The sequence below is a fragment of the Ascaphus truei genome, chromosome 14, assembly GCF_040206685.1.
Source record: "Ascaphus truei isolate aAscTru1 chromosome 14, aAscTru1.hap1, whole genome shotgun sequence".
Classification (NCBI taxonomy): domain Eukaryota; kingdom Metazoa; phylum Chordata; class Amphibia; order Anura; family Ascaphidae; genus Ascaphus; species Ascaphus truei.
The window spans coordinates 7,231,232-7,243,856 of record NC_134496.1 but is presented as its reverse complement, the minus strand read 5'-3'; the positions used below and the strand labels follow the sequence as shown (position 1 = coordinate 7,243,856).

At 47.2% G+C, this 12,625-nt stretch overlaps 1 protein-coding gene across 6 annotated transcripts in view; it reads right to left on the bottom strand.

The window, feature by feature from the left end:
* Positions 1-12,625, bottom strand: part of MYO7B (myosin VIIB) — a 234,965-nt gene that overhangs the window by 93,812 nt on the left and 128,528 nt on the right. For all 6 annotated transcript variants that reach the window (XM_075569626.1, XM_075569627.1, XM_075569629.1 and 3 more), the window contains one exon: positions 4,016-4,243. In XM_075569626.1, the coding sequence (XP_075425741.1) occupies positions 4,016-4,243 (228 nt within the window). The remainder of the gene's footprint in view (positions 1-4,015; positions 4,244-12,625) is intronic.

Below are 12,625 nucleotides of genomic sequence, written 5' to 3'. Positions count from 1 at the left end.
CATCCCCCAAACACACTGCTAATAATCCATCCCCCAAACTCACTGCCAATAATCCATCCCCCAAACACACTGCTAATAATCCATCCCCCAAACGCACTGCCAATAATCCATCCCCCAAACGCACTGCTAATAATCCATCCCCCAAACACACTGCTAATAATCCTTCCCCCAAACGCACTGCCAATAATCCATCCCCCAAACGCACTGCCAATAATCCATCCCCCAAACTCACTGCCAATAATCCATCCCCCAAACTCACTGCCAATAATCCATCCCCCAAACGCACTGGCAATAATCCATCCCCCAAACTCACTGCCAATAATCCATCCCCTCAAACGCACTGCCAATAATCCATCCCCTCAAACTCACTGCCAATAATCCATCCCCTCAAACTCACTGCCAATAATCCATCCCCCAAACGCACTGCCAATAATCCATCCCCCAAACTCACTGCCAATAATCCATCCCCCAAACGCACTGCCAATAATCCATCCCCCAAACTCACTGTCAATAATCCATCCCCCAAACTCACTGCCAATAATACATCCCCCAAACGCACTGCCAATAATCCATCCCCCAAACACACTGCCAATAATCCATCCCCCAAACTCACTGCTAATAATCCATCCCCCAAACTCACTGCCAATAATCCATCCCCCAAACGCACTGCCAATAATCCATCCCCCAAACTCACTGCCAATAATCCATCCCCCAAACTCACTGCCAATAATCCATTCCCCAAACTCACTGCCTTAGCAGCATTACTCCTTCAAACTACATCACTATAAAGCAGCGGTGTGCAACTCATGGGTCGTGACCCCCATGCGGGTCATTGGCAAATTTCTAAGGTTCACCAAAAAATTATGAACAAAATCAAATATGAACTGAATAAAAACAACTAATAATTTTTATTATCTTAAAAAGTACCATGTGTATGCATGCACATGCCTGTGTGCATTATCATGTATGTATATGTAGTCGAGGCAACGACACAGCTATACAACATGGGCTGCCTATATACAGATAACACTACAATAATAAGAAATTACATTTTTTAAACGCGCATGCGCACGATAAACACAATTTACACAATTGCAGTAGTCATTTCACCTGTTCTGTCAGACCAGAGCTATTCCATTCGTCTGTGTCTATTTTTTGCGATATCATTTTAAAATGTACATACTAACGACATGGATAAGTGGCTAAACGATTTTCAAGTGGCGATGGCGCCGGTGTTAGGGCAGTTACTGGTACTGCAAAAACAAGTCAAATAAATAAAACAGCCAAATGAACCTTTGAACACCAATACGTCCCATAATAAATATTATAAGAAATATTATTAAAGCTTCTTTTTGCATTATTTCTTGTTATTCCTTTAAAAAGAATTGTTCTGAATTGCCATAAAAACAATATGCATGATAAACTTACAAAACAAGTGGGGGGAGGGGGAAACTCGTGTAGTAGACATTTAAATATATTTGTTACGGCTAATAAAAGGTTACGCATCACTGCTGCAGAGCAGCGGTTCCCAAACTTTATTACATTGTGCACCTCCTGCTAGAAAATATTTGTTTCGCAAACCCCTAATTAATAAATAATATTGCCGACTTATCACACTGTCGCTAACAGAACAGTGTGAGAGATCAGAGGCAGTAGTGTCCTGCACTCATGGGGGAACACACGCGTAATAAGGCCCCAAATAGCATGGGTGCTACAGCTGTCAATTGCTGTGGGAGCTTCCAAACTCACATCCCACAATGCTTTGCTGCTGTGGATGCAAAGCATTGTGGGGAGTGACTTTGGAAGATCCTGCTGTAATTAACAGCCATACCACCCACACTAAGGTGCAGTTTGGGGCCTTACTACGTGCACAGTCCCCACAAGGGCTCAGAACCCCACAACACTGCCAAGGATCCACAATGACATATTTTTCGGGGGGAACCCCATGGAGACACCTCACGAACTCCCCTGTTGGGAATCATTGCTTATAGAGCATTGCTCCATCAATCTAGCTCATAGCAAGGGAGGAGCCTAAGGAGACGCCGGCCTGTTTTCACATTCAGCCACCTGTGTGGAAGCGAAAGCGGTGACGTCACCGCGCTGACACCGGAGCATCGTGAGATACACGCGGCTACCGGCAAGGAATGCCAGGGACTGGTGTTTGCTGCTGGACAGCCGGGTCGGGCGCTCCTATTGATTTTAAAACTCACTGTGTCTGTGAGTATATGTCTGTTTTGTGCATTGGAGGTATTAAAAGGTTTTTAGGTATTGCGCAATCCTCTGCCCCCTTTTTTACCCCTGGTTGGAGTTGCATATACAGGAATACGGGAGTGGACACAGATGACAACACCTGGAGAAAAAGATTCTATCTGAGCCTATCCGAAGACGGCGCACCTCGTGGGGTTTGTGCTGTGCCTGAAAACGCTGGGACTTGGAAAATCACAGATTCTCTCCACTGCATGCTGCCTGCTTTGCATCTAGTAAGTAGGCACGGGTTGAAGCTGTATATGGGGGAATTCATTTGATGAAACAATACTGCGCAATGTTTTGTCCATGGTTTTTATCATACACCACAGGATAACAGTCTGCAGCAAAAAAGGGAAAAAAAACTCCTCCTGTTTTTCTTCACAAATCTTGGGAACTGAGTCCATTTACCACTCAAAACATCTGAAAGGAAGGACTCCACTCTCATCACTTATATCCTTTATTTTTATGGACATGGCTTATTATAGTAATATTCACAATTATATTGTACACTTTGCGCCAGGTTATTTTCTATATTTGTATATTCACCATTGTATTGGGGAGTTCTAGAGATAATTCCCCTTATAGAACACTAGGCTGCATTTATTATTTAATTCATTGTGCACAGCACTGTTTATATAGGTCTAGCGCTGAATTTAGTTATTTTGTTTTTGTCATTTAGCTCATAGCAAAGCCTCACTCAATCATACTCACTGGCTGTAAAGCATTGGGGCTTATTAATAAAGCTCAGCGCGGCCCATCACACTGCGAGCAGACGAAAACTGACTTGAATGGGACATTTTGGCCGATCACAGTATGACCGGCCGCTTTGAAGCTTCTTGAATAAGACCACAAGTCCCTCAGTCTGAACACCTGCAAATGAATTTAAAGCCTGCGGATTGTCAGCTCAACACAACCCATCCTGCAGAGGATATATTCAGCAGGTCATCATTTCATAAACCACCAAAAGGGGTCCATGTTAAGATGGGCAAGAAGCAAAAAGTGACACACTGAGTGAGTGTTCATTTGCATGTCATTACCCAGAACCCCTGGCTGCAGTGAAAGGTTTGTATGCTAAGAGTTAATAGGGAAAGAGGGTGCAGACCTGTCTGAGATGTGGGAATGTGCTCACAAATGGAATTTTCATTTGCTCTCAACCACCCACGATGCAGAATGTCGCCCGCGCTGCATAGCACGACTTTGTAGAAGCCACTGCAGAGAATTTCTATGTTCTAAATAACAATACTTATTTCCCACTTTCCCAGGAACATTACTCTCTCACGTCTCCGGGGATGTGACTCTCCCTCTTCCCATGTCTTAGAACTCTGTCCACGCTCTCACTGGCCCTATATTAATATGCTGTGAAGACGCCTTTCCCTGCCTTGGCAAGCTTTTAGCTCTGTTTAATTGAAGTTTGCTTCACCGTCCAGTATATTGAATAGAGGTCTAATACCAGTATTCTCACCGTTATTCTATGTGCTGTGAAGCAGTTTCCCAGTGCTGGAGAAGAGTTCTGCTTCATTCAAATGAGTGGGACTATAATCTTCTCCAGCAGCTTCACCATATATAGAATTAGGGCCTAAAACTCCTATAAATTATGGTAAGAAGCAAGGTTGTGTACAGTTACCAATGCATTAAGTACCATCATCCTGCATCTCATTGCTAAGAGCATTACCTTCTCTCCCCCTTCTGCAGGAACATTACCTTCCCCACCCTTCCTATTGAAGTTAATCTCTCTCTCGCACCACCGTGGCAGTACCACACCCCTCACCTTCTCGCATCGATACTCCCCGAAGCGCAGGCCGCGGGTGACCTGGTTGTAGATTAGTCCGGTGCTCACAGGGTCTTCGGTGGAGTCATGCCAGGGGGTGAAGATCTCCTTGCGGAAGAACAGGCGCCAGGGGGCGTGTTTCTCCTGCTCCCCCTTCTCCTTCGCCAACTGTTCACACTGCGAGATGCCATCCATCAGGTGCTCGGATCCACTGCCCATGGACGACACCTGGGACACAAGGATAATGAGCATCACATGCAGAAATAGAGCTGGGTTATTATTCCTGACCCCTCTAGCACCAAAGGGGTTAAAAAAACAAGTAGCAAGACCGTGCCTGATATCGGCAAATTGTAATCTTGTGCAAGCTCTTTGGGCCTCATTTTGGAAAGGCGTATCTAACAGAAAGGGAGAGAGGGCGATATTACTGTGGTGGTAACCTACAAGCCAACTGGGGGTCCACTCAAGAGAAGTGTAATTAAAAAGTGAGGGTACGAACTGGGCGCGCGCGTGACGTCAATGCGGGTGCACGCAGGCTAAGGAAGCTCCGTGCACCCAGCCCAGAAAATTACTTAAAATCGCCGCTTCGTTTAGCACCACGAGACATCCGACCAGCCAGGGCAACGGGCTGGGATGTCCTCTAAGAAGACACCGAAGCCGGGGACCCCGAATCTCTCCCGCTTCCGCAGCAAGCGGCACCGGAGAAAAGAAAAAACAAAGATGGCGCCGCTGAGCTGAGCGCACAGGAGTGCGCACCTGCAGGCAACAACAACAACAAGGGAGAGGGGCAATTAACAGATCTTGAGGGGGATATCCCTAACAGAAAATCCACACTAAGATATCAGCCAGAGAGGGCCACAGCAGGTGAGGAGGCAGTGGGGGGAGCTGCTACTGACAGAGAATTGACTATGACAGAGGGAGACACAGGACCTCCAGAACATGCTTAAAGAAATGCAAGCAAGTTTCAGTCAGCTCTGGATAGAACCGTAAGGGAATTTAAAACAGAAGTTTCTGTATTAGCTAAAAGAACTACGGAGCTTGAAAACCTACAAAACTAAGTCAATACTGACGACGAGGTCCTGCGTCTCAATGACGAGATAAGAGCTATGAGGGACGGAATGGATGATATGGAGAACAGGGAGCGAAGGCAGAATTTACTAAACCGGCATGTCCCCAATTCGGTGTCCGCGGAAACCCTCCAGCCATATCTTAAAAGACTGTTTACGTCAATTGACCCTCAGCTACAAATGGCGATCTTATGATGGATAGAGCTCATAGAGCCTTGGGACTGAGATTTGATGACCCCAAAAGAAGCAGAGATGTGGTCCTAAGGCGCCATCAATATGCAACCAAGGAAAGGATTATAAAAGGCTGCAGAAACAGAGGCTCAATTGAATTTGAAAACAGCTCCACCCAAATCTTTCAGGGCCTGTCCAGGATGACAATCGAGAGGAGGAGAGGGCTACGATCAGTAACGGTGGTACTTTAAGAAAAGGGTATTCGCTACCGATGGGCTTTTCTATTCCGCCTTGAAGGCAACCATGATGGCAGACAGATCTCGATCCGGTACCCCGAAGAATCAGCATCCTTTCTATCGGCGCTGGGTCTGACCCCCAGGAATGGAGCGGGCCAATGACAAAGACCTCGGGACGACGACGCAGACGATGATCGATCGATCGGCTGAGGGTGCAGTTGCCCGGAGATAAAAGACCCAAGACCGTCTGTGCCTTTGAGGGACTCCTGTCAAACCACTCTCCTGTGGTTCTCTAGAACTTTGGAAGATTTAACTGGAATCCACGGCTGCTTTCTCCATACGTGATCGTGAGAAGTCTACGCCGATTCTATAACCATGTTTGCTTCCCTCTTGTTTTTTTTAATTTTGCTCCCCCTTGTTTCTCCCTTTTTTATTCCTTATAATTTTTGTAGGGGCTGTTTCATCAGAGTCTTGGAGTTGACCATCTATATCTTGGAAGTTGGTCTGCTGATCGGTGAAATAAAAACAACGATCGTGCTGTTTGCGAGCCCTGGCTACAACCAGGATTCAGGTGCGATCAAGGGGCTGAGAATAGAGGAAGGCGGGGTGTGTGGGGTACGAAGAAGCCCTGTATGCCCAACGTCAGGTTGTCCCCAGTAGGGGCTTATGCCCGCCAGGCCAAGTAGGGCCTGGCAGCAAATTACGGACGAGTGGCTGGTTACACTCATCCTTTTTTGTAGTTTAATTTTTTGTTTTTTTTTGTAAGTATCCAAGTTCCCGGAGTGGGAAAGTTCCCCTATTTTTTTTCTTCCCGCCTGTCCCCCAAAACCATCAATCTTTTTCGTTCACAACTTTCACATGAGAGAGAGAGGCACGATATTGGGAATGACTAGTCAAGCGCCATTGAAGTTAGTATTCATGAATGTTAAAGGCCTTAATAGCAATGGTAAGCGCAGATTAGCCCTAAGAGAATGTAGGAATCTGAAAGCAGATATTGTTTTTCTACAAGAGACACATTTTGACACCCACGAGCCCCTGAATACTTTCAGTGGCACTTACCCTATAGCCTTCTACTCGTCTTTTACCAGTAAAAAAAGGGGGGTTGCGTTATTGATAAAACAAGGTATTCCGTTCCAGACACTGGAGGTCAAGAGGGATAAAGGAGAGAGGTCCCTGGTGGTCCGCGTGTTCCTCTCAGGCCATCAGATTACGATAGTATATATTTACGCTCCCAACGAGGGTCAAATTGATTTTTAAGGGAAACATTGGAATCGATGGGGGAAAGTGGAGATCAGCAACTGATCCTGGGAGGGGATTTTAAATGGTACCAGATCCAGACATGGACAAGTCCACTCACTCAGAATATCCACACTCCGCAATGACCTACAGTGTAGCAAAGAAATTTAGACTGCAACTCAAATAATTTGGACTATGGGATGCCTGGCGTGGCACACAAAGGACAGAGGGATTATTCTTTTTACTCGACCCCACATGACTCGTATTCAAGAATTGATAATATATTTGTATCGCCAAGTATCTTGGAAGTATCAGTCTACTCAGATATAGGGCCTATTACGTGGTCAGACCAAGCCTCCGTGGCGATCTTGCTCGATCCCCCATTTATTAGGACGCGATCATTCCATTGGAGGATGAACGATTCACTATTAAATTACCCAGAGATTAGTACTCAAATTGGACAGTCGCTTAAAAATTACTTCCATATTAATAACGGATCTGTAGAATCAACAGCAGTAATATGGAAGGCGCATAAGGCCACGATCAGAGGACGGCTTATTTCAATAGCTACGTATAGAAAGAGGATAAAAATAGAGAAACAAACATTTTTAACGGAAAAAATAGTACAGTTAGAACAGTCACACAAGAAAAATCCGTCAAGGAAACTCAATAAAATTTTAAGTCAGGCAAGACTAGAACTCAAGAGCTTACAATTAGAAGAGGTAGAGAAGGCCCTGAGGTGGACTAAACGGATGCATTATGATAAAGGAGATAAGGCAGACCGTCTGCTGGCAAATAAACTCAGGGGGATTAGGTCGGGAACTTTGGTCCCTGCCATTAGAATGAAAGGAGAAGTGACATACAATCCCTCTGAGATAGCAGAGGAATTTGCTAAATTCTATACGGACTTCTATAACCTAGATAACTCATCTCTAACTTCTAAAACCCCGGACTTGTCCCAGATAGAGGATTATATTAGAAAATGCAACCGTGCGAAACTGACAGAGGTAGATCCTAACATTTTAAGCACAAAATTAACTCAGATAGAGCTAACAAGGGCGGTTGCCTCACTGCAGCCATCAAAGGCCCCTTGCCCAGATGGTTTCTCAAATTTGTATTACAAACATTTTATAGGAATCCTAGGACCATGTTTACTAGATTTATTTAACGATTTTCTTAGTGGAAAACAAATCCCCTCACAGATGACGAAAGCCAATATAGTGGTGATTCCTAAAGAGGGTGAGGACCCTCTATGCTGTGGCAGTTATAGGCCAATCTCACTGCTCAGGCCGATCTGAAACTTTATAGTAAAATCCTGGCTAACAGGTTGAACCCAATACTTAACCACACAGATACCCAACAAGCTCTGAGAAACCCCAACCATTACCACATAATATATATATATGCATATAAGTGTCAAAAGGAGTGCTAGTGGGCGTGGCTAAATGTATACAACAAAAAACAAACAAAGATAGCCAAAGCTACTTCCAATGTGACAAAAATACACAGTGCAATACCTATATATTCTCTTGAAAATGGGTAATTTAGTTCAACCCTTTGGCCAAAGCGTCTAAAGCCTGCTGCCACTCTCAAGGCATGACCGTTAGCAGATCCTAACACTCCCTGAGTTAAAATTCTTATTTACCTGTATAATTACAGGAAGAATGAGCACATTGGATCTGTCGTAACCCAGCACAATGAAACTGACCTGCCAACTTGGAAAGGGGGGAGTGGCGAGCTTAAACCCCCTCGCTCTCAACCGCCTCCCGGAAAGACAGAGGGGAAGCGAGCCGCTACCTCCCCGCCGCTACCTCCCCGCCGCTACCTCCCCGCCGCACTATTACCTCTCCGCAACATCCCCACCACGTGCGCCGCCACCCTGCACCGGCTCCCGGACGGCACCCTTACCTCTCCGCAACATCCCCACCACGTGCGCCGCCACCCTGCACCGGCTCCCGGACGGAGGGTAAGCACGGCCCTCCTACCCCAGCCGCCAACGCTCCCTTGCCCCCCCGCCGCTCCCTTACCTCCCCGGCGCTCCCTTACCCCCCTGCCGCTAACTCCCCGGCCGCTAACTCCCGGCTGCTGGGGGGCCAAGCAGCCTCCTCGGATCTGCAGCAGTCCCACTCTACACCACCTCTCACTCCCGTCGTGTGTGTGTGTCTGTGTGGACCCCTGCCCTTCCCCCCCCCTCCCCTACCCCTGCCCTTCACCCCCCCCTACCCCTGCCCTTCACCCCCCTACCCCTGCCCTTCACACCCCCAACCCCTGCCCTTCACCCCCCACCACCCCTGCCCTTCACCCCCCCTACCCCTGCCCTTCACCCCCCCTACCCCTGCCCTTCACCCCCCCTACCCCTGCCCTTCACCCGCCTACCCCTGCCCTTCACCCCCCCCCCACGCCTGTCCTTTGACTGATGCACGCACACAAACCCTGACTGACGCACGCACACACCCTGACTGACGCACGCACACACCCTGACTGACGCACGCACACACCCTGACTGACGCACGCACACACCCTGACTGACGCACGCACACACCCTGACTGACGCACGCACACACCCTGACTGACGCACGCACACACTGACTGACTGAGGCACACACACACGCACACACCGACTGTGTGTGTGTGTGCGTCAGTCAGTCTGTGTGTGTGTGTTTGTGTTTCAGCGTCAGACTCACTGACGCGCGCACACACACAGTGACTGACTGACGCACACACAATGACTGACGCACACACACTGCATGAAGCTGTAAAGGGTGACAAACAGAGCTGTAAAGGAGGGAGGGGGGACGACTGGATTGATGTGAATGGGGGACGAACAGAGAGAGGGGGAAGGGGAGAGGAGAGAGAGAGGAGCGGGAACATTACATCCCGGGCAACGCCGGGTCTCTCAGCTAGTATATATATATATATATATACACTGTATATAAGTGTCCAAAGGAGTGCTAGTGGGCGTGGCTAAATGTATACAACAAAAAACAAACAAAGATGCCCAAAGCTACTTCCAATGTGACAAAAATACACAGTGCAATACCTATATATTCTCTTGAAAAAGGTTCATTTAGTTCAGCCCTTCGGCCATAAAATATCACTCTTTGCGGACGATGTTATCCTTACTATTTCTAATCCTCCTGTGTCCCTTCCGAATTTGCTATCCACCCTGCGTGGATTCGAAGATTTATCAGGATATAAAGTCAATGTAGGAAAATCGGAAGCGTTAAATCCAACGGTAACGGAAAGGGAGGTCGAGGTTCTCAAAGGCCACTCTGATTACAAGAGGAAAAAGACCCATTTAAAATATCTAGGGATTTATCTCACTAGAGACTACAAATCACTATATAAATATAACTACCCCGAGCTTTTTTCTAAGATACGAAAGAATCTACAAGCCTGGAATTCCCTTTGTATCTGCTGGTTAGGGCGTATTACTGCGGTTAAAATGAACATTCTCCCTACTGTACTGTTTCCAGACATTACCAATACCTGTCCCGCATACAACTATAAATGAGATTCAAAACCGAATTATTCAATTTATCTGGAATCATAAACAACCAACAGTAGCCAGAGCAAGTATGTTGGAGTCTAAGGAAGGAGGCGGTATGGCAGTACCAACTATTTTAAAATATTATATAGCATCTCATCTGAGACAGATGGTGCACTGGCACTCCCCAGGAGGGACTTATGCTTGGGTAGATTTGGAGAGCTCGTTATAAAGCCCGGTCGGTCTGCCTTTTTTGCTATGGTCGAGCCCCAGGGTTGGTACTGGGAGTCACTCAGACCCGATGGAAATTGTATTCTCCCTAAAAATCTGGCAGCTAGCAAAAAAGAAATATAAAGTTATGTCAACCCCATCCAGACTTACTCCCCTGTTTGGCAACCCCAACACTCCTGCTGGGATTTCAGGGTCAGGGATTGGAAACCTGGTGACAGAGAGGGATCCTAGAGATGGGAGATCTATTAGAAAAATATGTATTTCGAGGAATTAACTAGAAAATATGATCTACCCCCAACTGATATGTTGAAATACATGCAGATCCGACAATTTGCTCGGCAGGGTTTTTATGGGGAGGAATTCCCTAGTTATACACGATTCGAAGATTTGTGCAAAACAAAAAAAATACCAAAAGAATCTGATCTCATCTCTCTACCAGGGGTTAACCCCTCAAAAGGATACCCCGGTCCATAAATATATGGACCAGTGGGCTCTGGACTTCCAGATTGAAATAACAAGAGAGGACTGGGAAGATATTTGGGACAATGCGACTAAAACCTCTATATGTACAGTAACGAAAGAGAATATTTACAAAATTCTGCTGCGTTGGTATTACACCCCCAAGAGGTTAAAGCAAATGTTCCCGGAGTCTACTGATAGATGCTGGAGGGGTTGTGGTCAGATAGGGATCTAGCGCATATTTGGTGGTTCTGTCCAGTTATGCAGACATATTGGAGGACAGTTCTGAAATTGATAGAAGATGTGACGGGGATTAAGATGTCTTTAGACCCAGTGTCAATTATTCTGGCTAAACCCCTGGAGGATGTGAACCACTATACAGTTAAATTGATCCTGCATATCCTAACGGCGGCTAGATGCGCTGTAGCAGCAGCGTGGAAGAAGACACTTCCGCCCTCCAGAAGAGAGATAATTAGAAGGGTTAATGATGTCCAACTAATGCAGAGACTCGCCCCATTTCTGAACCATACCACAAGAAAGTTTGATGGAGTTTGGGAACCTTGGGATGTGGGATAAGGATATGATTGTGTAACGCTTGCGCTCACCACGAACAAGGCGGGACCCCGGTACTGAGGCGGGAAAGTACAAGACTGCGCACCCACAGCAGCGGAGGCGCGCCTGGAGAGTGGAGAGTCAGCGTGGCCGGGTCTGGGTAGGAGAAATCTGGTTAGTTGTGATACTTGCCGGACGGAGCCAGAGGGATGCCCTATGTCTTTTGAGCCGTGATCAGGGGTTGGAGCCGGGAGAGGGGTAGCATATCCGATAGCTGTGGTCAGGGATGGAGAGGTGCGGGTAGTCAGATGCAAGCCGGGGTCTTTATCCAGAGAGGGTCCAATTGTCAAGTTGGGGTCGTTATCCAGAGAGGGTACTAAAGTCAAGCCAGGTCGGTACACAAGGGAAGCAGCAGAGAAACACAGGAACAAGGTACAAGGCAAGGCACAGCAATCGCAGGAACACAAGGCTACACAGGATTATGCTCAGCAATGAGAGAATGAGCAGGCAGGGTTCAAATAGGAAACAGGAACCAGTAGCAAGGGGGGCGGAGCGGAGGCGCGGCCTCTGCGGAGACCAGGATAGGCTGCCGGAGACAAGAAGGCAATACTGGCACTTGACACGCAGCTAGCGAGCGGTGCACGCCGTCACGTGCGCGCGCCGTGCGTGATGCGAATGGGGGCGGAGCCTGGCTCCGTGGTAAAGCGTGAAGAGCTGCGGGTGCGTGCGCGCTCCGTAGCTAGAGCGGGGAGACGCGCTGCAGCAGGTAAGGAGGGAACACGCCGCGGGGGACGTGTTACCCGATTCCTTACAGATTGTAATAGAAAGGTGGATTTGGGAGTGAGGAGAATAGGACACGTGGTTTATAAGACGATGTATGTGATGTAATGTGACTGTTGATGACTGTAAGAGTTTTGTTACCAAATGGTTGTTCCCCCCTTTTTTTCCTTCGGTGCCCCTCCCCTCCCCATTTATATCTGAAAAATCTCAATAAAAATATAAGTAAAAAATAAAAAGTGAAGTTACTCCAGGTCTTCAATGAATAAACTCCCCTCACTCACCCCATAGGAGGTCTACCCCCTGGAACCTTTGACTTACCCGCATATGTGACCAGTGGTGACTATATAGACTCCTGTCTGTCCTCCTCTGATGCATCACGAATCTTACCATTGAT